The 27478-nt window shown below is 44.6% G+C and overlaps 1 protein-coding gene across 4 annotated transcripts in view; it reads right to left on the bottom strand.

The window, feature by feature from the left end:
* The window catches only part of LOC307180894 (uncharacterized protein), a 64460-nt gene that overhangs the window by 24012 nt on the left and 12970 nt on the right, over positions 1-27478 (bottom strand). For all 4 annotated transcript variants that reach the window (XM_079911454.1, XM_079911455.1, XM_079911456.1 and 1 more), the window contains one exon: positions 15328-15390. In XM_079911454.1, coding sequence (XP_079767580.1) covers positions 15328-15390 — 63 coding nt within the window. The remainder of the gene's footprint in view (positions 1-15327; positions 15391-27478) is intronic.

Below are 27478 nucleotides of genomic sequence, written 5' to 3'. Positions count from 1 at the left end.
CAGCCCTCCATAAGAGGTTCCTGTTCACTCGCTCTTCCCAATCTCCCCCCCACCCTCCTATCCTCTGTAATGAAATTGGAGAAATGTGGAAAGCAACAAAACCCTGAGGTCTAGTTGTTACATCCTTGAAAAACAACAATCAAAATAACAAAAGCATCACAAGAAGTAAACTAAAGGCTTTTGCCTACTTTCCACCAGACCTCTCCAATTTTTGATTTAAAAACTTTACAGCCAAAATTACAGTTATTTTATAAGCTGTAAGTCAATACAGTGGGGTAGTTAAGAGCTTAAGTTATGGAATCAGAGAGATCTGGACTTAAAAGTCAGTTCCCAAATCTCTTAGCTGTGTTATCTTGAACAAATCACTTTGCCTCTTGAGACCTCAGTCTTACCACCTGCAAAATGGGAGTAATTATAGTACAGTCAGTTCTGCAGCAATGTGGTGTATCACCGTTTTACACGTTAGATGGTTAAGAAATACATAAATACTACAATAAAGGTGGCACTTTAAAAAGACCTGATATCTACCTATGGAAGCAGCTGTTGGGAGAGCTGCAGCTTGTGAGTTCTTTTGCCGTGGTGGAGGGTGATCTGGAAGCGAACAGAAATTTATAAAGCAGATGTGGGCGGGCGTGGCTCATATCACACACAGTGAACTAAGAGAGCTGGTGGACGTTTGAATTGTGTGTGTGTGTGTGTGTGTGTGTGTGCACGAGCGCACGCACATGCCTGCATGCGCACGCTTTGCGTACCACCATGTGGCTCAGTTCAGCTGCGTGCAGTTTCCCGTGTTCACCAAGAATTTCTCGTGGAAGAGATCACGCACAAGCAAGCACGAAGTCCATGCTATGCTCAAATTGCTCCCTAATACATCAATCGCATTAGAACAAATGCACATTTTTCAAAACTAGAGTTTATAGCAGAACTGACTGTACCAAACTCTCGGCTTGGGAAGATTACATGAAATAATGCCTTTAGCAAAAAGCCTGGCACCTGGTAAGCTCCCAGTAAATGATAGCTGCAGTTATCAAAAGCAGCACTAGTAGCTCAAACCAATGGGGCCCTACAGTGCCTGCAGGTAGAACCTGGAACCACTTGGATGTGGGTTTTCCTTCACACATCTGATGAGAGGCGACAAAAGTCTAGTAAAGCTCATGTCTGTTCAGATTCACTTTTCCGCACACCCTACCTGCTAACCAAGGGCCTGTAACATTTGCAGTTAATTCTAGAACATCTTCTATGGCCCTAGAGTGCCAAGCAGTGGCTAAGCAGTGCAGGGTTTACAAGAAGAGCCATGGTCCCAGCCCTTTGGTCTAAAAGAGTTTCCTCTGATGGTCAGTGGGAAGGGTGAGGCATATGGGGAGCCAGGGGGGTCTGGCTGAAGGGTTTCCAATAAGCAACAGAGACACATTGTTGCTTCTGGAGCAGGGCAGTGACAGGATCAGAGCCATTGTTTAGAGCAGACGTCAGCAAACTTTGTCTGTAAGAGGCCAGATCGTAAGTTTTTAGGCTTTGCAGGCCGTATGATCTCTGTCACAACTGATCAAATCTGCTATTGTAGCAAGGAAGAAGCCATAGACAATACATACATGAATAAACATGGCTGGGTTCCAGTAAAACTTTATTTACAAATCAGACAGTGAGCAAGATCTGGTGTTTAGGCCATAGTTTGCCGATCTCTGCTATAGAGAAGTCCTATCTAATAGCATTTGGGCCACAAATGCAAGTCACAGAGATCATTTAAAATTTTTCTAGCAGCCACATTTTAAAAAGCCAAAAGAAAGAGGTGTAATTAATTTTAATAGTATATTTTATCTAGCCCAATATATCAAAATTACTGTCATTTCAACATGTAATTAACAAACCAATTATTAAGGAGATATTTTACATTCTTTTTATCATACCAAGTCTTTGAAATCGGTTATGGGTTGAACTGAATTTCTCAAAAAGATGTTAAAGTCCTAACCCCCAGTACCTGTGACTACGACCTCATCTGAAAGAGGGTCTTTGCAGATGATCACGTTAAGGTGAGGTCATTAGGGTGGGCTCTAATCCAGTAGGACTGTTATCCTCATTAAAGGGGGAAACTTGGACACAGAGACAGACACACACAAAGAGAAAAGGCCAAGTAAAGACAAAGGCGGAGGTTGGGGTGACGTAGCAGAAGCCAAGGAATGCCCAACATTGACAGCAAACCACCGGAAGCTAGGGGAGAGGCAGGGAACAGATTCTCCCTTAGAGCCCTCAGAAATAACCAGCCCTGCTGACACCTTGATCTCAGACTTTTAGCCTCCAGACTAGGAGGAAATAGATTTCTGTTGTTTAAGCCACCCAATTTGTGGCACTTTGTTACGGCAGCCCTAGGTAACGAATACGAAATCTAAGTCTTTGTATTTTACATTTACAGCCCAACTCAATTCGTACTAACCACATTCCAAGTGCTTGACAGCCACCCATGGCTACTGGCTACCATACTGGAGAGTGCAGCTTGAGAGAGAGCAATGTGGCTACCCAAAAATCGGTTGACTAGCTTAGGGAAAGAAAGGAGTCAGGGAAACAGGGAGCTTGAGGATTAGGTATAAACAAAGAACTTTTTTAAAACCTTGACCTTCCTTGAAAACGTATTAAATGGGATAATGCTAGGTGTTTACTTTCTCTTAATAGTTTGGGGGCCCTCAGGAACTGACCACGGCACAGCCAAGGAGTGCTCCGTTTTCTTTAGCTTTGGCCAAAGTCGTTTCATTCCAGAGTTCTGTTTTTGCTTCTATGGTGTGTGATCATTTTTATCTCCCAACTGATTTCCTTTGAACTCAATATGTGATATTTTCCCTTGAAGTTCATCATTTTATTGATCTTACTCTCCCATTAACTGTATTCGTGCATGCAATATATCATCTGAAGTGACAGGAAGATGGTAACAGAAAGTCAAGTTCCATTTTTGATATTTGACTTCTGACAGCTTTCAAGCTCCTTTCCCCTTTTTGCCTTTTGCCCCCCATCTAGCAAGCCAATAAGAAAGGCTGGGCACTCTCTCCCCCGGTGCTGGTGAGAAAGTTCAAACCCAAAACACCCCAACCCAACCCACGTGCGGGAATCTTCACCACGGCTCCATCTTCTACCCACACTAAAAACCAGAGCCACTCACCCGCTCCTTCGCTCAAGCCAAGTGGATGGGCTTGAATGCCTGCCCTACTCTCCCCGGAAAGCCTCGCGATATGAATAATAAACCTTTTCACAGCCTCTTGGTGCATGTGTGACATCATCACCTCAATATCCGAACCAATTTGGGGTGGGGGGTGGGGGGTATGATACTGCCCTTCCGTGGAGGAACTCCAAGACAGTTGGTGCCGAGAGCAGTATCGTCTAAAAGATGCCCGACGCCTCCTGGAGCTCTTTCTTCTGTTGTTTTCAGTGAACTACCTGGATCCACAGCCTGCTGGCAGATCTACTCTGAGCTGCTATCTACTGCCTGCTGCCTAGCGTGCTCTTTGAACTGTGCTGCTGCCTGCTGGTGAGCTTGCATTGGAGTTGCTGCTGCATTTAATAAGCCCTAGCAAGCCTCGGTCACTGATTTAACCTACCCAAGTCAGAAGTTTTGCATTTAGGGCCAAGGCTATGGGATTGGGACCCTTCTTACAGTGGCCCTGAGTTGGGTGTCTCAGCGTGGACCTACCTGTCTCAGATTGAGTCACGTGTCTCAGTTCCTGCACAAGCTATGACTGATGCTAGACTCAGGGGAACGACTCTCACCCTGTGATTGTTGGGTGTATATTTCAACCAGGCACTGGTCCTATTCTATACAGCGTCCAGGGAAAAGACTGATGATGTGCGATGTGATGGTCACGGGTGGTCACTGGTGTAAAGGAGAACAGTTGCCACGTGGAGTGCTGAGGTCACCTTCCTAAAATCAGATGGCATATTAGGACCCTAAATGCCTCTGGTGCGACAAGCGTCTTGATCACCAATAGGGGAAAACCCCCCTGGTCCCCCTGTGGCATAGACCTTTATGAAAAGCATCCTGAATGCTTTGTTCCCAACCCTCTTAAAGAACCAGAGGACACCATTGCCTTATTAGACGATTGTAGAATGGATCAATGAAGACTCTGGGTCCTACTGAGTGCCACATCTAATCAACACACCAAGAGGTTAATTCAGACTCAACTTAAGCCCAGAGCGTCTAGACCCAGTAAAACAATAATTGCCTTAAGGAAGGTCGCTAACCCTGACCAGGGTAGAGAGGGGTCCTCCAATACAAGGTATATCCAGTAAGGACCAAAACAAACAAACAAAAAGAAACCAAAAAAAAAAAATTGATGTGGGGCGGGGGGAGGAGAGAAACTGAAACAGAGGCCTGCAGTTTGACCCAATCGTATATCCAGATCGTATGAAAACGATTTATGCAACAGAAAGGTAAAAGTTTGCTGGTTGGCTTTGCACTTCTCAAACAGGTTCTAAATTAACTTTAACGTCTGCTGAAATGCACCAATTGGCAAACTTTCATGGCCTTAATTGATACTGGGGCCCAAATTACAGTTGTACCTGTAAGTCTCACTAAATTTAAACAAGGTATCCTCTATACTCTTAGGGAATTACCAAACATCAAGTATAGGGAGAAATGGTGTGCCTCACCTTAACCATCGGAACCGCTGCCTTGACTAAATTCCCCACGGTCACAGGGCCCATTGCCCTAACATATCCCACAGTGGGCACGGATGCTCCAATCTAATGAGTAATAAATTGAAATAAAATTAAATATTTGGTATTTACAACTGGTGTGACAGAAACAGAACCACATGGACCTCCTCCCTGATTAAAATCAGCCAAGGGAAGACATACATGGGGCCAAGTCCAGGAAAGTTCCAAATGTGGAGCTTCCAGCTGTCCTCTCTCCACAGAGTCATGGACAGCATTCCTTTCCTGGCACCAGTATGTGACGATACACATGGAGTATAGCCCATCAGGGAAGCTCACCTGAGCCTTGAGTCCAGAGTCTTTACTGGGGCTTGACTGCATAAGCCTGGCTGGCCATCCATGTGGCTGACCTCAATCTCCAGCCCCTCCAGAAGTCAAGTGATACCCCATGACCCAAAGCTCCCACACTAAATCAGACTGTTAGTGTGGCCCAAGGCCCTGAGACAAACAAAGATATTCCTATCAGGCACGGCATTTCAAGGGCTTAGATATTAACTCCAAGAAGCTGAGGGCAAAGGTTGGACCTGTCTTTGGGCAAGATTAAATTCTTTACTACACAGCTCTCATAACTAATATTATTGAAATTACTGGATCCAATCCACCAATCAACGACTGGAAAATGTTTTGCTATGAAATATTTGGTGAATGTGTTCTATTCAGCGGCTATTTCCACAGTCTCTCAGCTGAAGTTTGCCCTCATCTTCAAAGAGACATAATACACCTGACCCAGCTACACACGGAGTATCTCAGCAACCCTGCCATTGCACACAATCTGTGCAGGGAAGATCTCAACAGCATCCAACTTTCCTTAGGAGCACAGGTATAATATCCCACTGATGACGTCTTCCCCTGAAGGGATTCATCTGACACACTCATTCAGGACACAAAAATATTCACAAAGGAGCTCACAAAACGGGATGAGCCACTGCCCCACACCGAGTACTAAGCAGGCCCTGCCATTTGGTTAAACTCCTGGGAATCATTTGGCCAGCCAAGGGCCACTCCACCCTGACACTGTCAAGAAACCACTACTGACCCTTTCAGCACCCACATCACTCAAACAAGCTGAACAACTTTGAGGCACTTTGGGGTTCCCAAGGCGACGTATTCTTTGTTTACAAATTTTACTTAAGCCCACTTATGCTGTTACTTACAAATCAGCCCACCTTGAATGAGGTTCCCACCAACAAAAGGCTCTAGAATGTGTCCAAACTGCAAGACAACAGGCAATCCCATTAGTGTCTTCCAGAGAGTCCTTCACTGTGGAGGCTTCAGCAACCTCCTCTCATGCCTTCTGCAGTCTCTTGACCACCTAGGATGGCTACAAGTTGTCTATGGAAAAAACCTTTCTTTTTTCTGGTGCAAACACTGTTCGCCTCAGCCCCACGCTACATGCATTAGAGCAACAACTGCTGGCTATCCGAGCACACAGGGCCCTTCTGAAGATGGAGACTCTCCCAGGAGACTCTCTGCACCCAGGTGCCCGGGATGCTTTTGATCATGGCAGCGGCACCCCTCCTTATTGAAATGAAAATGATATTTACATGATGGGGCCAAACCTGGGCCCTCTGGCATATCCCACCTATAGGAATGTGTGGCCGCCTCCGTCCTCAGGCCCCTGACAGATCCAACGGTGCTGAAGGAGACTACCCCTGTCCCAGACTCAACAATCACCTGGGGAGCCCCTTGGGATCAACTACAGATCCGAAAAGGGAGTTTGTACACTTTACAGATAGCAGCGCTGCTGCTCATCATCTAAACTAGATGTCCCTAATCAGGGACAGGACCCAAGTGTCATCAAAACTGACCCAACTGCAGGCCATCATCTTAGCACTAGAGGATACCCTGGCCAACAATCGGTCCCATCTGCAATTTTTTTTTTACAGACTCTTGGGCCACTGCCAATGGTCTGGCCGCCTGGTCTGACCAATGGCTACAACAATTCCTTATCCAAGGTTGCCTATTTGGGGTAAAGAACTCTGGGAATTTATTGCCTCACAGATACCGGAAATATAAATCAAGGTCACACATGTCTTTGCATGCATTTAACGCCACAATACAAGGTCTCAGCAAGGCATTCCTTATCCTCTTCAGAGTTCCACACAGCACTGATAGTGAACGAGGCATTCATCTCACTTCTCAGCACACACAATGCTGGGCTCTCGAACAAGGTATCCAAAGGAACGTTCATGACCCTCACCGGTCTCAGGCTGCAGGCCGCACAGAGCACCTTAATGGCTTTACTTAAACAAGTTCAAGTTCAATGAAATGAAATATGGCACAATTCAGTCATCAGTGAAACATCAGAGATCAACTGTAATAAAGATTATGACGTGACGTTATCCACGTTTTATGTTTGATCGCTGATGGCTTTCCGGCCCCACCTCCCCTTTCTCTTTTGCCCCACGTTTGCACAAGTCCAGAAGAAAGTCCAGGTGATCCCTCCTTTCGTGCCAGCAGGGAAGTTCAAGCCATCAAAACCTCAGGGAACCCTCACCCCTACCCCATGCCCTAATCACAATGAAACCAAATAAAACCACGAGCCTCTTCCTTCATTCAAGTTAAATGGACGTGCTTGGGAGCCTGCCCTGCTTGCCCCAGAAAGCCTCACGATGGAATGGCTGTTTCATTCCATCCTGGCACATGTATGATATCATCAGCCTTGACTTCAAAACCAATCTGAGGCAAAGAGTTGATTCCATCCTCCTCAGGGCAACCACAAAACAGAGATTCTATCAATTAATAACTAATATAAAATGTACCATCCCATTTCTGATGAAAGCCAACCGCACCTCCAGAAGTAATTGACTTCTAGTCACAAAGGGGGATTTTTGCCACTGTATCCATGAGGAAAGAAGACATTTTAGAAGCTTATATAACATGTCACATATCTCCCCCACTCCCACTTAGGTACAGATTAATTTCCCCTTAAATATATTTGCAAAAGCTTACTTTTCTAGCCAGGCAGGAAAGAATGCAACATTCAAAGTCATCATCTGTACAGAAATCCTGATAAAGAGTTTTAAAAAACTGCAAAGTCACAGCTAGCCTGGTATTGTTAATCCTTGAAAAGGAGAGTCAGCGTTGCCCAAGAAAGCTTTGTTAATACGATAACCACGACACACTTGGCCAACAACAGCAACAAAAAGTAACCGTAGTAGGATTGAAATCCTGAGTAGGTTTTATAGAAATGAAGGGTCTGTAAGAGGTTATACAGTGAAAATGATATTGACAAATGCCATGGCAACCAAAACTGCTTGTCACCTTGTGAAAATTAAAATCTTCCTGATGGGGCTTCCCTGGTGGCGCAGTGGTTGAGAGTCCGCCTGCCGATGCAGGGGACACGGGTTCGTGCCCCGGTCTGGGAAGATCCCACATGCCGCGGAGTGGCTGGGCCCGTGAGCCATGGCCGCTGAGCCTGCGCGTCCGGAGCCTGTGCTCCGCAATGGGAGAGGCCACAGCAGTGAGAGGCCCGCGTACCGCAAAAAATAAATAAAATAAAATAAAATAAAATAAAATCTTCCCGATGGTCAGGCATTTGGTGTGTGTCTGTAAATGAGTGTATGAATAAAAAGCTTCCCTCGAAATAAAAGCCATTCCAGGGCTGCTAGCACTGTTCAGGAAAGGGGGAACTTCGATTCTGGAAATGGCTGTTTTGCAGTCTAATCCTCCACAGAAGATATCAATTTCAGCTTCCGATGAAAACAGAAAGGAGAAATCTGTATTCATGCGAGCATGTTGTGTGGAAAGGCGCCTCCAGAGCCAGCCACTGCACCGCGCGCTCGTCAGCCACGCCGTGCTCCCAGGCAGGGCTCTGCAGAGATACTGTATTTCCGCACAACGAGATTTCGCTTTCTCCCTTTGCCAAACACTGACCACAGCCCTCACTCACAGAGTTCTTTCTGGGTCTAACTTCCATGCTTCTTGCCCTGGTTTCAGTGCTTCTCATTTTTCTGGAGATTGTTTTCCTTCTACCTTATTGGTAGATTTGATGATGGTTCAGCATCCTGTCAGCTTTGAGATAAGTCCTCAGCTCTTTAATCCAGCCTTGTCCGTGGCTTTATAAACTCAGAAATATTTCCATTCCATCACTACGTTCACCCTGACATTAGTCCCTCTGGAACATAAGTACTCCTCTCTCTCTCCTAGAGTCACTGCGCTTTGCTATTCCCATGTGGAAGGAATTCTAATGGAAGGCTTCTTTCTCCCTCTGCTTCTCCCCTCCCCCCCTCCACACACACGTGAGACTTCTCAGGACCCACATTCTCCACAAAGCAGAAAGCACTACAATAACTTGAACGCTTCCAATGACTTGTCCACTGGATGACCCCCTCTGATCCCCATTCAGCCCTACAGGTTGTCATCCCTCTTCTCCGTATGAGGAAACTGAGGCTGAGAATCAGAGGGGAACCCTTGCAGTACTAGTGCTCTTCGCAACTGAGATCCCCAGCTTAACTCTTAGCTGCCCCCAGCACTCCTGCAGCCTCAGGCTGCCACAGCTCCCCACCATCAGGCCTGGAGATCAAAGGCAGGGTCACAGGGGGCCAGGCCACTCCCTCCATGCCTCCCACCTTGAAAAGCGCTACTAACGACATGAAAATAGCCAATGGCCCTTTCTGGGGGTCCAGCCTGAGGCCCACCAACCAACCCCATCTTCCAAGAAGACCAAGTACACGGAACAAACGAACCAGTGCCCCTTTGGCTCTCTGTCTCCTTCTCTCAGGGGTCCAGCTCACGTCCCGCTAAACCAGAGGTATATAGGCCTGTGCTAAGTCCTGAGCAGTGGGAATCTTCTTCAATATTTTCCTGGTATTCCCTCCCAAGTCTTCCCCTTGCAAGGAGGTTGCACAGTTACACAGAGGAGCAAGCATTTGAACACCGGCAGAAGAAATCAAGTTTGAGCTTTGAACTTTGCACATGTGCAACAATAAAATTAAAAATATAGAGGACAGGTGATGAAAAAAGAAAAAGAAGATAAATGCACATTTAAGAAGACCCACACAATGGGAGTGCTCCTGTAAGCCTTGGGTTTTCTTAAAAGTGACATGCAATTGTTTCTTGCAATTGTATTTCTCTTATCATTTTCTCTCTCCAACCTCTTACAGATCTGCCTTTCACAGAAAACACATTTGGTGATGGGTACTGAATTGGAACACTCTACTTGTGATAAACCTGTCCTGCCGAGTTTATATAAAAGGAGAGGAGAGGGGAGAAAAAAACTCAAGTAAGAGAAGATAATACCATAATTGAGACAATAATAATTCTTCTTCTTACTTTTGCCGTTAAAAACATTTTAACACTTTAAGGGATGAATACATAGCCTCCCAACCTCTGCTATTCAATAATACAATTCATTACGAGGGAGCAGAGAGAAATCTCGGTGGCATTAAGAACACCGAGCAAGGGGGAAATGAAGGCCGGTGTTACAAGCCCTATGGCCAAATTCAGAAATGAATGATAATTAGATTGCAGTTCAAAATGCGCAGGCGATCCAGACACACTTTTTAATCCCATCCACATCTGCAGAAGGAAGAGGCAGACGACGCCTGGAATGCTGTCTTTCAAAAGTATTAATGATGCACTATAAATTTCGTCCACGTATTAATAATTCAGTCCTGATTAAACGCCGGTGCTGATAGCAACCCACATTTCGACACAGCGGGCCCTCGCAAATTTATTTTCCCTTTGTTAAATCCCGTTTACTTAATAGTTTGTTGAGACATCGACTGAAGCTGCGCGGGGGTGAAAATCCATTTCTACGTCTGATCAGATACAGGGTTTTCTAAACGGCAGCGCCGCGTTCCACTGACACGCGGGCATCTCGCCGGCTTCCCGGGGCTGCAGATTACGTTTAGTTCCCAGTTGGTGACCAGAGGGAGAACCCCCCTTTCTCCTCCGAGTGCTTCCCCAAACGCAAATGGTGGCGAGGGCAGCAGATGGCAGCGACCTGGGCGCTGCAGGATGGGGGCTGGCAGTGGCACCGTCTGAACAGGACGGGCACCGTGGTCCCGAGGGGGCGCGGTGGGAACCCGGGCTGTGTTCTCCTGCAGGAGCCGCCATCGGGAGGAGACGGCGCCCTCGGGGCAAAGGCCTAGCGCCCAGAGAGCGCCCCGTTTTAGGCACAGTTTTGCTAAAGAAATAAAAGCCACGGAGCGCCCCTGGGTCTGCGCCCTGTGGTCCAGGGGGAACTCAGGACACCCGGGAAGGGAGGTGGAGGCGCGCGGCGGTGCCAGGGATCTTCGCAATCATCTTCTCTGGGTCGGGGCGGGCTGGGGGCGCGGGCACCCGCGCAGTGACCGCTCCGGGGCACCAGAGGGCGCCATGCGCACAGCTTGCTTGCGCCGCGAGCCGGGCGCCGGCGGGGAGTTGGGGGCCTCCGGGAGGGCAGGGACAGGAGCGAGTCTTAACCTGCCTGCCCGCCCGCCTGAACAACCGGCCCTCCCCCGCCCCGGTAGCGCGCGGCCCCGGGCCTCCCTCTGCAGCCCACAGGGAGGGGCCTGCCCTTCTCGGAAACATCCGATCAGATAACATCTGATGACAACCCAGCAAAACGCAAATGAAGGAGGGGGAAGCATCCATAACACCTACGGGAGCTCAAGCAAATGTCATTTTTAAACTGCTGAGGATGAGCAATTGCCGTCAGACCCTATCCTGCCGCACCTCACAAATCCCTTAGAGCTGGCTGCGTCCTGAGGTAGACCCCAACTTCGAGACGCAAGGTGCCAAACACCACGGGGGCGTCCTGGAGGGATGCACAGAACTGCATCACAATTATCCAAATAGCGCCTACTATTTGCCATTGCTGCTCTGAGTACTTTCACATCAATCATTTTATTTAATCCTCAAAACAATCCCACAAGGCATCCTTCGCCTCACTTTACAGATGCGGAAACTGCAGCTCAGAAGGGGTATAGAATCTGTCCGAGGTCATACGAAAACCACGTTCTTTTCACCGTCCACACCACCTCTCTGATAGGGAACACAGCTGGCCAAATGACTACTTACACACCCCTTCAAGCCAGCAAGAAATACTGGAGCTAAAAGTATGTATATGAGTTCATAAAGCTAACCCTGGCTCTAATCCTTTTTCACTTTGGAAATAACCCCCAAACCTTCCTCCAGTGTCCTTTGAATGCTGTACCTCAGCCTCGCTGAAGAAAGCCTTCCCCACTTGAGTTAGGAAGTGATTGCACACACCAGGAGCCACAGTGGCCCCAGACACCCAGTGTCTTTTAGACTCTCAGGCATGGGCTCTTGCCAGCATTTGCAAGATCTGCTTTCTGTGCACAGAGGAATGGAAAAGCATCCAGCAAGTGGTCCAGAGGTATCACCAAGCACACTGGTATGAGCTGCTGATGCCAGGGTCCCACCTCCTTCCAGAAGCCTGTGTCAGCTCCTTCAGCCCACATTAGCTTCTTCTGCCTGGGAGCTCCCCCCAGCACTTAATGTAGGAGCCATCCTGTAGTGACTTGCTTGTTTCCATCTCCTGTTCTCTGATTCTCTCACGTGTGTCCATCTCCCCAGAGAGCTGGCGAGAACCATGGGAGCAGAGGCCATGTCAGCACTGAGCATGTAGCAGCTCTCGGGGACTTGTGAAATTGAATTATTGTTGCATCTCTGCTTACAACATCTATCACTTTCCACCAATTAAACAAGGTGCCCCTGTTTGCTTTTTCTTCTAGCTTTGGGGTTTGTTTATTTGAAACAGTGAGGCCTGCTGACAGGTAGAGTTTATAACAAGACAACAGTAATTGTGAAAATGTGAATTATTTCCTTTGCAAAATGCAATGTTCATTGTGTCCTCTCTTCTTGTTTGGATCCCTGTTTCACATTTCTTTTACACCTGTATTTTGATAACAGGTACTCATCTATGCTATAGAAAGCCAAATACAAATGAATATTAATAGGAAACACCACTGTCTGGAAAATTCCCATCTTCTCCACCATTTGCCAGAACGTGCTTAGAGTGTTGTGTAGCAATCAGATGCGCTGGGAGGGCTATCTCTCCCTCTCACTCATAATGCAGTACCCAAACTGGCTGTTACTGATAAGGAATGGAAAAATGGGCAGTGAAGAGGAGGAAGCAAGGATTGATAAGGAAACATGAAGAAAAAGGTGGAATGGGGGGAGGTGCTGGAAACTGGGAAAGCAACGAGGCAGTATGTACATTACAGAACCCAATAACTGGAGAGATGAAGTGTTATGCACTGAATATTTGTGTCCCTCCCCCCAAATTCATATGTCAAAATCCTAACCCCTAATGTGATGGTATTTGGAGGTGGGGCCTTTAGGAGGTGCCCAGGTCACAAAGGTGGAGCCCTCATGAATTGGGTTAGTGCCCTTATAAAAGAAACCTCAGAGAGCTCTCTCATCCCTTCTACCATGTGAGGACACAGTGAGAAGACAGCAGTCTATGAACCAGGAAGCAGGCTGTCACCAGACACTGAATCTATTGCTGCCTTGATCTTGGACTTTCCAGCCTCCAGAACCATGAGAAATAAGTTTCTACTGTTTAATTTCTGTTTTGTTATAGCAGCCCAAAATAAGACACAGAGGAAGGTCTAAAGAGTTGGGACTTCTTGCTAGACCAGGTATGCCACCCAAGCAGTTCCTTCCCAAATGAACACAGAAGCTTCAGAGTTTCCAGATCCACCCCACCATGCTGCCTCAGCTTGAACATGAGTTCCTCAGGCTAGCTAGGTGCTTTGGGTAGAAAAGGACAAAGAGAGTCTCATTCAGGCTTCGTCCTAGTTAATGATCCCCAGTGGCTGCTAACATCACAAAGAGCGAGATGACTGGACATCGTGCATCTCCTGACAGAAGCACATGGCACCATCTCTGAGGAAGTCTTGCCAAAAGGCAAACGAGAGCCTGATCAGACATTGATCCAACTACCAATTTACAGGAAATACAAAGGACAGAGGAACATGTTAAAAGACATCATGGGGATGCAATGAGCAAGATCCAGACTCTGGGAAACTCCACAGAACAAATGATCTCATTTCTTCAACAAATAAATTGGAGAGAGAGAAGGAGAGAGGATATAGGGGAACCTGTAGATTAAAAAGCTTCAATACATATCAAGCAATTGCAATGTGTAGATCTTATTTAGATCCTGACTCTAACAAAACATATAACTAAAAAAATCCTACAGCATCTAAGAGATAACTGGAAATTTTAATCTCATGGGATAGCTTATGGTATTAAAGAATTCTTATTAATTATTTTACATGTGGCAATGGCGTTGTGTCTATGATTGGATTTTTTTTTAAGGCTCCTGTGCTTGATCTAGAGATACATACCCAAGCATTTACAGATGAAATGATAATATCAGAGGCCTGCTTCCAAATGTTCTAGGGGTGAATATTTACAACAGCATTATTCATAATAGACAAAAAGTGGAAACAACCCAAATGCCCATCAGGTAGTGAACGGATAAACAGAATGTGGTATATCCATACAACGGAATACTACTCAGCAATAAAAAATGTACGAACTGCTGACATATGCTACAGCTTCGAAAACATTATGCCAAGTGTACGAAGTTAGAAGCAAAAGCTGCATATTGTATGATTCCATTTATATAAAGTGTCCTGAAAAGGCAAATCTATAGAGAGAGAAAGCAGATTGGTCATTGCAGGGGGCTCAGGGCGAGAAAGAGAGTTCAGGAAAATGAGCACAAGGAATATCTGTGGGGCTGATAAAAAATGTTCTAAAACTGGATGTTGCGATTGATATTTGTACAACTCTGTACATTTACTAAAAGCCATTGAGTTTTACACTTAAAGTGGGTAAATTTTATAGTTTGTAAATTATGCCTCAATAAAAGCTGTTTTGCTTTTAGTGCTCCAGAGGATGGGAGGAAGGAGTGGGTGGGAATTAAATGAAACAAGATTGGCCATGATAATTGCTTAAGCTGGGTGATTGGTATATGGGGTTTATTAAGCTATCATCTTTAATTTTGCATATGTTTGAGAACTTCCACAGTAAAAAATAATTAAAAAGTGAGAGGAGGAATTTGGAAGTTGAAAGTCATCGGGAGCTAAGGCTTCTCTGGGGACCTGCTACTCTCGCCATTTCTCTTTCTCATGTGTCACATTATCTCTCATGGTGTCTCTGCTCTCTTGCCTGTGCCCCTCAAATGACCAACTGACCAAGGCTCTCAACATTCTCTAGTCCAAATCCCAGAGGGCACTGTCTGCATGGTCTGGCTGATTGCCAAGGCCACTCTTAGGCCAAGCCCTTGGTGCCAGCCTCGGTAGGGACCACTCTTGGGTCAGGCGTCCATTTTTGGTCCAAATAGCCAAGGAAGAAAGGAAAAGAAGGGAAGGAAGGAAGGAAAGATGGGAGGGAGAGAGGGAGGGAGAGAGGAAGGGAGAGAGAAAGAAGAAAGAAAGAAGGAAAGAAGGCAGGTGGAAGGAAGGGGGAAAGAAAGAGAGAAAGGAGGGAGGGAGGAAAGGGAAGGGAAGGGAGGAAGGAAGGAAGAAAAGTGCACACACACACACTGATATGTATATATCTGAGGAGAGGGCTGTGGAATAGGTTCTGCGCTAGAAGTGAAAGTTGAGTCAGACGCTAGCATGTCCCGTCTGGCCCCCACTCCTGTTGCCCACAGAACATAACAGAATGTGTTACCTTTCTGGAACTGCCCCTCCTGGATGTGGCTCTAGCAGTTGAGTCTGAGACCCAGAGCATGGCCTGTCAAACAAGAATGAACAAAAGTGATGGGATGGACCCCAGCCTAGCATTGGATGGCAAAGGTTAAAGAACAAGTCAAACTCTTCTCAAGGGCCCACAAACGTAAGAGTGAACCTAAAGAAAGCCAAGGAATCCCCAGCAACCTACAGTGGTCATTAATTCAGCTTGTCCGGCACCCCTCCTCAGCACCTTTTCCCTGGTAACCTACTCTCAAAGTTTTCTCCCAAAACTCCTTGACCATAAAGATGATACGAGAGGTCTAAGAAGAAAGAAAGAGAGAGAGAGAGAGAAAGAAAGAAAGAAAGAAAGGCAGAAAAAAGAGAGAAAGAGAGAGGGAGGGAGGGAGGGAGGGAGGAAGGAAGGAAGGAAGGGAGGGAGGGAGGGAGGGAGGGAGGGAGGGAGGGAAAGAGAGAAAGAAAGAAGGAGGGAGGGAGGAAAAAAAAACTTCTCTGCCTTCTTGTGGTGGGGCAAGTAAGTGATGGTGAGTTGTCTGTTAGCAGCAGGTCACTCCTGGCGCCTCTGAAGTGGTTGATTATAAACATTTCGTTGGCTATTACCCCATGAGCGTACCTACAACCACCCACAGAAACGGCATGTTGCCTTCGGCAGGGAAAGTGCTACATTTGAGCAAAGAAAGCTATTCAGCCCCCAAGCCCCATTGGCTTGTCCCACTTGAATACACCACAGGCAAAGTAGGACTCTCCTCCTGCCACAGTTACACTTCAGCTGCCACTCCAGCTCTTTGGCTGGGTCAATGCCAGCGGTAAATTCATGATGCCAAACAGATGCCCAAGACTGACACGATGAATTCCAACTAACTGACCCCTTTTTCCTCTGCCTGTGAGCCCCAAAGGAGCATTTCTCTGATGGTACCCCAGTCTAGCCAAAGCCGTTTCACAAGCTCCACCTCTTAGACAGTTACTGCTCACCATGGTGGGTGTGCAGAGCCAGCACTCAACCCAGCTCAGTCTTCAGAAAGGACATTCTGCTTCAAAATGGACCAAACCCAGGTACATTAAGGACGAATCTGCACGCACTGAAGTGCTCTTTGCCCAACTCCTAATCTCCACTCTCTGGATCCCCGCTTCCCCCTCACATGTCCCCTCAGCTCCATTGGCACAGATGAGCAAGCTCTCGCAAAGGAAATCATGTCTCCATCAAGAAAAAAATATCAGGGTGAGAGAGGTTTTCCCTAAGAATGTTCCCCCTCCTATACCATTTACTTTTCCTTAGGCTGCTGCTTTTTTAGGTCACTGGCTCTCTGAGTCTACTCATTTCATCCATTAGTTCTTCACCCTCATTCAAACCACTGCCTTGCATTGGAACATAACTTCGCTCTCAATTGAGCTTTTAGCTTACTCTCCACTCGTCTGCTTTTTCATGGATTCTGGCTGGTATAATAGGAAGCAATGGATTCTCTTCCCCATTTGCCAGCCACAGAAGCACTTCCCAGTGATTCCACATCCACCAGCAAGCCCCCCATCACAGAAAGCTCCTTGACCTGAGATGCCATGAGAATCTGCCCATTGGCCTTCATTCCTTCTCCTTTTACTGCTAGCAGGGCTTAGCACAACCTCTCAGCTATAGAATTACTATCCAAGGGAAAATGACTCCTTCCAGACACAGTCAAGGCTCTGGATCAATTCTGGTGGTTTGTTGATCACCCACACTGGTCCTAGTCCATGAACTCAGAGCATAACCAAGCCGCAAGGGAGGGCGCTGAGCTCAGTGCTGGGCGGGAGCCACCTTCTAGGGCAGGAGCTAGTAACCAAGGATCCCTAGACTCCAGACTGCATGGACTGCCTTCATAGGTCATGAACCCCCTACAACTGGGTTCCAATTGGGGTGTGTGTGTGTGTGTGTGTGTGTGTCCGTGTACATGCATTTTTTGGTGGACAGGGTCCCTAGCTTTCATTAGTTTCTTTCATTAGTTTCAGGGGTCCCTTATTCAGAAACGAAAAAGTTCAGCATCACTGTACTCAAAGAAACACTACGCTTGGTCAACAGTAATCCCCACCCCACCCCTTTAATCGAAAAGATTAAAGAGCCAGAGTACAGGGCTAGGTGTGATGAAACAGAGAATGGAAGTTTGGGACCCTTTTCTCCAGAGCCACATAGCCCAGTCCCAGCCACCAATTCTGATCTAAATCCTGATGCCAGGGTTCAGATACCGGAAGGATCCAGCCATCTTGCCCAAGGCTCACTCGATCTGAATCTAACTCTTTACTCATGGACAGGGGTGCGTGTTGAAAACATAGTAATGGAAATTGAATCATTGGGACCACATTTATACACCCCTGTCCTTCCTATGGGCCAGTCCTCTCATTAAAAGGATGAAACAGCCCAGAGAAGGGAAATGGCCTTCCTACTATCATACAGGAAAACTGTGACTGACACAGGCTAGAAGCCAGGTTCTCTGACACCCCATATTGCCACATAGCACCTATCAGTTTCATCCGTCCTCTCCCTTCACCCTAGGCCACTATGGAAGATGGAGGCCTATCATTAGTAAGAGATACTGATCAGGTCATTTTGAGTAAGGCTTCTAAAATGTTGATCCCGGAATAATCAGGGCCAGCATCCCAGTGGAAGAGGGAAAGCCAAAGAAATCCACCACAGGCTGACTTACTTCATTCTGACCAAATGTGAGCATTCGTTAGGAAAGAATGTGAAAGAGTTAAGTACGGCAATAACCACAAGAGGCATGTAGATAGTTTAGAAAACATCTTATTGAAAATCTAGGGCAATGTGCACCAAGAATCCAAAATATCAGAGACGTTGAAAGAACTATCTTTGGGCAACTAAGGAGCAAAGTAAGAGAGAGCTGAGCAGCATGATAAAATCTCCTTCTTCAAATGGAAAGGTGGCTCAAGCAAAGGGAACCAAGACGCTCCCCAAAAGTGGTGGAGCAGAGGCACCAGAGGAACTGAAGAGGAACCACGCAAGATACCTGAAAGCCAAAGTTAAGAGCCTCTTGAGGTCTAATCTAAGAAGAATGCCAGCAAGAAAATCAGTGGGGACAACTGACAGTTGGGATAACAGCCATGCTTGGGAGGCCAAGAAGTGAACAAACACCAAGCAGGGTACCACTGGGATGTCTGCTCCCCAGCTCCCACTGGAAGTGTCCAAGTCATGAGACCACATAGTAGCAAATGCCGTGGATGTCCAAGGCCTGCAGAATGGCCTAAACGTGCACCCTTCACTAGGACTCAGGGGCAGAGTGTCTCCATGAAACTAGGCCAGAAGGTGCAGTCTGTCCTCACCAACGGCCCCCACAACAAGGCTGCCACGTTGCCAGTACGAGTTCCATTGATAATGGTCCTAAAGACATCCCGGGTCATGGGCTGGCAACACATAATTTTTTAACAAAGGATGAGCTCAATGACCGTTTGGAAAACCGTTTACGCAAGATGAATGCATGCCTGGCCGATCTATCAGAAACGTTTAAGCACTAAAATCATGCATGGATAAAAAAAGAGAATGTGAAAACAGAAGATTTTGACATAGTTCCAAACCACCACGGGAGTCAGGGTACCGTCATATCATGGATAAGCGATGGGCACAGGGACAGGAAACAGAGAGAAACCTGATTTTCTCTGAGAAGAGAAGTCTAGACACCATGGCCTCCCCCAAAAGACTGATGGAGAGATCTATCTTAACTGACATAGGCGAAAGTTATGTGGAAGAAAGTCAGGCAAAGGGGAGTGCCAGCCTCCGAGCGCCTGTAGCTCCACGTTCACGCGGGGGCTGGTGGGATCGGAACCCCATGCTACACAGAAAACACGAGCCTCTAACGCTGAGAGGAGTTTATGCGGCTGTGCAGGAGTGCCGGCGCGGGCGACTCTTCCTGCGGCAGTGTGGGATTGAGGAGGCGCCTCGCGGGGGTGAGGCGTTTAGGTGCGTGGCCTCCCCACTCTTGTTGGGTAACCCAGACCTTGGAGCCAGATTTGCTGGGTTTGTACCCCAGCCCCAATATTTATGTGCTCTATGGCTTTGGGCAACGCAAGTAGCATGAATCTCCTCAGCACAGAGACAAAGCTTTGGTGAACTCACTGCAGAGCGGTGGGGGAAGCCGGATTCCATGACGACAGAAGCAGGGTTTGTGGCAAGAATCACGGCTTGCAGGCCGCCCCAGGCGGTCTCGTCTTCCTGCAGCTTGTAGACCCTCAGGCTTAGGCGCTGTTTCAAGCACACAGCCTTGAGAGAGTAAGGTGTTCTTGAGACCATCTGTACCGAATCCGGGACTGAACCCAGTGAAGACCTCTATATAAACGCTTAAGATTCCGGCAGCACATGTGGAGACCTACTCTTTTAGCCACCGGCTGCTGGAGACAGTCTCATAGACAAAATGCTCCCAAGTCATCCTGTTCTAGCTGAACAGCTACTGCAGACCCTCATAATCTGACTTCAGAATGGAGACCGCCACATTCACTGCCATGCGGCTGACAGAGTCTTGGTGCTCCGGCCGGGTGTCAGGGCTGTGCCTCTGAGGTGGGAGAGCCAACTTCAGGACACTGGACCACCAGACACCTCCCGGCTCCACGTAATATCAATCAGCAAGAGCTCTCCCAGAGATCTCCGCCTCAATGCTAAGACCCAGCTTCACTCAACGACCAGCAAGCTCCAGTGCTGGACGCCCCATGCCAAACAACTAGCAAGACAAGAACACAACCCCACCCATTAGCAGAGAGGCTGCCTAAAATCATACTAAGTTCACAGACACCCCAAAACACACCACTGGACTCAGTTCTGCACACCAGAAAGACAAGATCCAGCCTCAGCCACCAGAACACAGGCACCAGTCCCCTCCACCAGGAAGCTTACACAACCCACTGAAACCAACCTTACCCATTGATGGCAGACACCAAAAACAATGGGAACTACGAACCTGCAGCCTGAAAAAAAGGAGACCCCAAACACAGTAAGATAAGCAAAATGAGAAGACAGAAAAACACACAGGAGATGAAGGAGCAAGATAAAAACCCACCAGACCTAACAAATGAAGAAGAAATAGGCAGCCTACCTGAAAAAGAATTCAGAATAATGATAGTAAAGATGATCCCAAATCTTGGAAATAGAATGGAGAAAATACAAGAAACGTTTAACAGGGAGCTAGAAGAACTAAACAGCAAACAACCAATGATGAACAACACAATAAGTGAAATTAAAAATTCTCTAAAAGGTATCAGTAGCAGAATAACTGAGGCAGAAGAACGGATAAGCGACCTGGAAGATAAACTGGTGGAAATAACTACTGCAGAGCCTAATAAAAAAAAAGAATGAAAAATATGAGGACAGCCTGAGAGACCTCCAAGACAATATTAAACGCACCAACATTCGAATTATAGGGGTCCCAGAAGAGGAAGACAGAAAGAAAGGGCCTAACAGAATATTTGAGGAGATTATAGTTGAAAACCTCCCTAATATGGGAAAGGAAAGAGTTAATCAAGTGCAAGAAGTGCAGAGAGTCCCATACAGGATAAATCCAAGGAGAAACACGCCAAGACACATATTAATCAAACTATCAAAAATTAAATACAAAGAAAAAATATTAAAAGCAGCAAGGGAAAAGCAACAGATAACATAAAACGGAATCCCCATAAGGTTAACAGCTGATCTTTCAGCAGAAACTCTGCAAGCCAGAAGGGAGTGGCAGAACATATTTAAAGTGATGAAAGGGAAGAACCTACAACCACTATTGTTCTACACAGCAAGGATCTCATTCAGATTCGACAGAGAAACTAAAACCTTTACAGACAAGCAAAAGCTAAGAGAATTCAGCACCACCAATCCAGCTGTACAACAAATGCTAAAGGAACTTCTCTAGGCAGGAAACACAAGAGAAGGAAAAGACCTACAACAACAAACCCAAAACAATTAAGAAAATGGTAATAGGAATGTACATATCGATAACTACCTTAAATGTAAATGGATTAAATGCTCCCACCAAAAGACATAGACTGGTTGAATGGATACAAAAACAAGACCCATATATATGCTGTCTACAAGAGACCCACTTCAGACCTAGGGACACATACAGACTGAAAGTGAGGGGATGGAAAAAGATATTCCATGCAAATGGAAATCAAAAGAAAGCTGGAGTAGCAATTCTCATATCAGACAAAATAGACTTTAAAATAAAGAATATTACAAGAGACAAAGAAGGGCACTACATAATGATCAAGGGATCGATCCAAGAAGAAGATATAACAATTGTAAATATTTATGCACCGAACATAGGAACACCACAGTAAATAAGGAAAATGCTAACAGCCATAAAAAGGGAAATCGACAGTAACGCATAGTAGGGGACTTTAACACCCCACTTACACCAATGGACAGATCATCCAAAATGAAAATAAATAAGGAAACACAAACTTTAAATGATACATTAAACAAAATGGACTTAATTGATATTTACAAGACATTCCATCCAAAAACAACAGACTACACTTTCTTCTCAAATGCACATGGAACATTCTCCAGGATAAATCATATCTTGGGTCACAAATCAAGCCTCAGCAAATTTAGGAAAAATGGAATCGTATCAAGTATCTTTTCCGACTCCAACGCTATGAGACTACATATCAATTACAGGAAAAAAACTGTAAAAAATACAAACACATGGAGGCTAAACGATACGCTACTAAATAACCAAGACATCACTGAAGAAATCAAAGAGGAAATCAAAAACTACCTAGAAGCAAATGACAATGAAAACACGACGACCCAAATCCTATGGGATGCAGCAAAAGCAGTTCTGAGAGGGAAGTTTATAGCAATACAATCCTACCTCAAGAAACAAGAAACATCTCAAATAGACAACCTAATCTTACATCTAAAGCAATTAGAGAAAGAAGAACAAAAAAAATCCCCAAAGTTAGCAGAAGGAAAGAAATAATAAAGATCAGATCAAATAAATGAAAAAAGAAATGAAGGAAACGATAGCAAAGATCAATAAAACTAAAAGCTGTCTCTTTAAGAAGATAAACAAAATTGATAAACCATTAGCCAGACTCATCAAGAAAAGAAGGGAGAAGACTCAGATCAGTAGAATTAGAAATGAAAAAGGAGAACAACTGACACTGCAGAAATACAAAGGATCGTGAGAGATTACTACAAGCAACTATATGCCAATACAATGAACAACCTGGAAGAAATGGACAAATTCTTAGAAAAGCACAACCTTCTGAGACTAAACCAGGAAGAAATAGAAAATATAAACAGACCATCACAAGCACTGAAATTGAAACTGTGATTAAAAGTCTTCCAACAAACAAAAGCCCAGGACCAGATGGATTCACAGGCGAATTCCATCAAATATTTAGAGAAGAGCTAATACCTATCTTTCTCAAACTCTTCCAAAATACAGCAGAGGAAGGAACACTCCCAATCTCTTTCCACAAGGCCACCATCACCCTGATAGCAAAACCAAAGATGTATAGCTTTGCTTTTACCATTTCTCCTAGGGTTCTGACTGTCCGTGTTTTTGTAGGTTTCTTTTTTTGGTTTTATGTTTTAGTACAGTTTTCAGTGCTTGTTATCATTGATGGATTTGTTTTTGGGTTTGGTTGTTCTCTTCTTTCTTTCTTTCTTTTTTTAAATTACTTTAAAAATTTTTAATAATTATTTTCTTTTTATTTTAATAACTATCTTATTTTATTATTTTATCTTATTTTATTTTATCTTTCTTTCTTTTTTTCTCCCTTTTTATTCTGGTCCGTGTGAATGACAGGATATTCATGCTCCAGCCAGGCATCAGGGCTGTGCCTCTGAGGTGGGAGAGCCAACTTCAGGACTCTGCTCCACAAGAGACCTCCCAGCTCCACGACATATCAAATGGCGAAAATCTTCCAGAGATCTCCAACTCAATGCCAAGACCCAGCTCCACTCAATGACCAGCAAGCTACAGTGCTAGACACCCTATGCCAAACAACTAGCAAGACAGGAACAGAACCCCACCCATTAGCTGAAAGGCTGCCTAAAATCATAATAAGGTCACAGACACACCAAAACACACCACCAGACGTGGACCTGCCCACCAGAAAGACAAGATCCAGCCTCATCCACCAGAACACAGGCACCAGTCCCCTCCACCAGGAGTCCTACACAACCCACTGAACCAACCTTAGTCACTGGGGGAAGACACCAAAAACAACAGGAACTACGAACCTGCAGCCTGCGGAAAGGAGACCACAAACACAAGAAGTTAAGCAAAATGAGAAGACAAAAAAACACACGGCAGATGAAGGAGCAAGGTAAAAACCCACCAGACCTAACAAGTGAAGAGGAAATGGGCAGTCTACCTAAAAAATAATTCAGAATAATGATAGTAAAGATGATCCAAAATCTTGGAAATAGAATGGAGAAAATACAAGAAACGTTTAACAAGGACCTAGAAGAACCAAAGAGCAAACAAACAATCATGAACAACACAATAAATGAAATTAAAAGTTTTCTAGAAGGGATCAATAGCAGAATAACTGAGGCAGAAGAACGGATATGTGACCTGGAAGATAAAATAGTGGAAATAACTACTGCAGGGCAGAATAAAGGAAAAAGAATGAAAAGAATTGAGGACAGTCTCAGAGACCTCTGGGACAATATTAAATGCACCAACATTCGAATTAAAGGGGTCCCAGAAGAAGAGGAGAAAAAGAAACAGACTGAGAAAATATTTGAAGAGATTATAGTTGAAAACTTCCCTAATATGGGTAAGGAAATAGTTAACTAAGTCGAGGAAGCACAGAGGGAGGAACACTCCAAACTCATTCTACGAGACCACCATCACCTTGATAACAATACCAGACAAAGATGACACAAAAAAAGAAAACTACAGACCAATATCACTGATGAACATGGATGCAAAAATCCTCAACAAAATACTAGCAAACAGAATCCAGCAGCACATTAAAAGGATCATACACCATGATCAAGAGGGGTTTGTCCCAGGAATGCAAGCATTCTTCAATATATGCAAATCAATCAATGTGATACACCATATTAACAAACTGAAGGAGGAAAACCATATGATCATCTCAATACATGCAGAGAAAGCTTTCGAGAAAATTCAACACCCATTTATGATAAAAACCCTCCAAAAAGTAGGCATAGAGGGAACTTACCTCAACATAATAAAGGCCATATATGACAAACCCACAGCCAACATCGTCCTCAATGGTGAAAAACTGAAACCATTTCCACTAAGATCAGGAACAAGACAAAGCTGCCCACTCTCACCACTGTTATTCAACATAGTTTTAGAAGTTTTAGCCACAGCAATCAGAGAAGAAAAAGAAATAAAAGGAATCCAAATTGGAAAAGAAGAATTAAAGTTGTCACTGTTTGCACATGACATCATACTATACATAGAGAATCCTAAATATGCTACGAGAAAAGTACTAGAGCTTTTTTTTTCTTAAATTCCATATATATGTGTTAATCAGTGAATCTGGTAAAATAGCAGGATACAAAATTAATGCACAGAAATCTATTCCATTCCTATACACTAATGATGAAAAATCTGAAGGAGAAATTAAGGAAACACTCCCATTTACCACTGCAACAAAAAGAATAAAATACCTAGGAATAAACCTACCTAGGAAGACAAAAGACCTGTATATAGAAAATTATAACACACTGATGAAAGAAATTAAAGATGATACAAATAGATGGAGAGATATACCATGTACTTGGATTGGAAGAATCAATATTGCGAAAATGACTCTACTACACAAAGCAATCTACAGATTCAGTGCAATCCTTATCAAACTACCACTGGCATTTTTCACAGAACTAGAACAAAAATTTCCACAATTTGTATGGAAACACAAAAGACCCTGAATAGCCATAGCATCCTTGAGAAGGAAAAACGGAGCTGGAGGAATCAGGCTCCCTGACTTCAGACTATGCTACAAAGCTACAGTAATCAAGACAGTATGGTACTGGCACAAAATCAGAAATAGAGATCAATGGAACAGGATAGAAAGCCCAGATATAAACCCACGCACATATGGTCACCTTATCTTTGATAAAGGAGGCAAGAATATACAATGGAGAAAAGACAGCCTCTTCAATAAGTGGTGCTGGGAAAACTGTACAGCTACATGTAAAAGAATGAAATTGGAACACTCCCTAACACCATACACAAAAATAAACTCAAAATGGATTAAACACCTAAATGTAAGGCCAGACACTCTCAAACTCTTAGAGGAAAACATAGGCAGAACACTCTATGACATGAATCACAGCAAGATCCTTTTTGACCCACCTCCTAGAGAAATGGAAATCAAAACAAAAATAAACAAATGGTACCTAATGAAACTTCAAAGCTTTTGCACAGCAAAGGAAACCAGAAAGAAGACGAAAAGACAACCCTCAGAATGGGAGAAAATATTTGCAAATGAAGCAACTGACAAAGGATTAATCTCCAAAATACACTAGGAGCTCATGCAGGTCAATATACAGTGGAGAAAAGACAGCCTCTTCAATAAGTGGTGCTGGGAAAACTGGACAGCTACATGTAAAAGAATGACATTAGAACACTCCCTAACGCCATACACAAAAATAAACTCAAAATGGATTAAAGACCTAAATGTAAGGCCAGACACCATCAAACTCTTAGAGGAAAACATAGGCAGAACACCCTGTGACATAAATCACAGCAAGATGCTTTTTGACCCACCTCCTAGACAAATGGAAATGAAAACAAAAATAAACAAATGGGACCTAATGAAACTTCAAAGCTTTTGCACAGCAAAGGAAACCATAAACAAGACGAAAAAATAACCCTCAGAATGGGAGAAAATATTTCCCAATAAAGCCACTGACAAAGGATTAATCTCCAAAATTTATAAGCAACTCATGCAGCTCAATATCAAAAAAACAAACAACCCAATCCAAAAACGGGCAGAAGGCCTAAACAGACATTTCTCCAAAGAAGATATACAGATTGCCAAAAAACATATGAAAGAATGCTCAACATCATTAATCATTAAAGAAATGCAAATCAAAACTACAATACGATCATCTCACACTGGTCACAATGGCCATCATCAAAAAATCTATAAACAGTAAATGCTGGAGAGGGTGTGGAGAAAAGGGAAACCTCATACACTGTTGGTGGGAATGTAAATTGATACAGCCACTATGGAGAACAGTATGGAGGTTCCTTAAAAAACTAAAAATAGAACTACCATATGACCCAGAAATCCCACTACTGGGCATATACCCTGAGAAAACCATAATTCAAGAAGAGTCAGGTACCACAATGTTCACTGCAGCTCTTTTTACAATACCCAGGACATGGAAGCAACCTAAGTGTCCATCGACAGATGAATGGATAAAGAAGATGTGGCACATATATACAATGGAATATTACTCAGCCATAAAAAGAAATGAAATTGAGTTATTTGTAGTGAGGTGGATGGACCTAGAGTCTGTCATATAGAGTGAAGTAAGTCAGAAAGAGAAAAACAAATACTGTATGCTAACACATATATATGGAATCTAAAAAAAAAAAAAAAGGTCATGAGGAATCTAGGGGCAAGACGGGAATAAAGATGCAGACCTACTGGAGAATGGACTTGAGGACATGGGGAGGGGGAAGGGTAAGCTGGGACAAAGTGAGAGAGTGGTAGTGTACATAAGGACATATAAACACTACTAAATGTAAAATAGATAGCTAGTGGGAAGCAGTTGCATAGCACAGGGAGATGAGCTCGGTGCTTCGTGACAAGCTAGAAGGGTGGGATAGGCAGGCTGGGAGGGAGGGAGATGCAAGGCGGAAGAGATACGGGGATATGTGTACATGTAAAACTGATTCACTTTGTTATAAAAGAGAAACTAGCACACCATTGTAAAGCAATTTTACTCCAAAAAAAACGTTAAAAAAAAAAAAAAAGGATCATGCACCATGATCAGGTGGGGTTTATCCCAGGAATGCAAGGATTCCTCAATATATGCAAATCAATCAATGTGATAAACCTTATTAACAAACTGAAGGATAAAAACCATATGATCATCTCAATAGATGCAGAAAAAGCTTTCGACAAAATTCAACACCCATTTATGATAAAAACCCTCCAGA

Source organism: Stenella coeruleoalba (assembly GCF_951394435.1).
Source record: "Stenella coeruleoalba genome assembly, chromosome: X".
NCBI lineage: Eukaryota > Metazoa > Chordata > Mammalia > Artiodactyla > Delphinidae > Stenella > Stenella coeruleoalba.
This window is presented reverse-complemented; position numbering and strand designations above follow the sequence as displayed.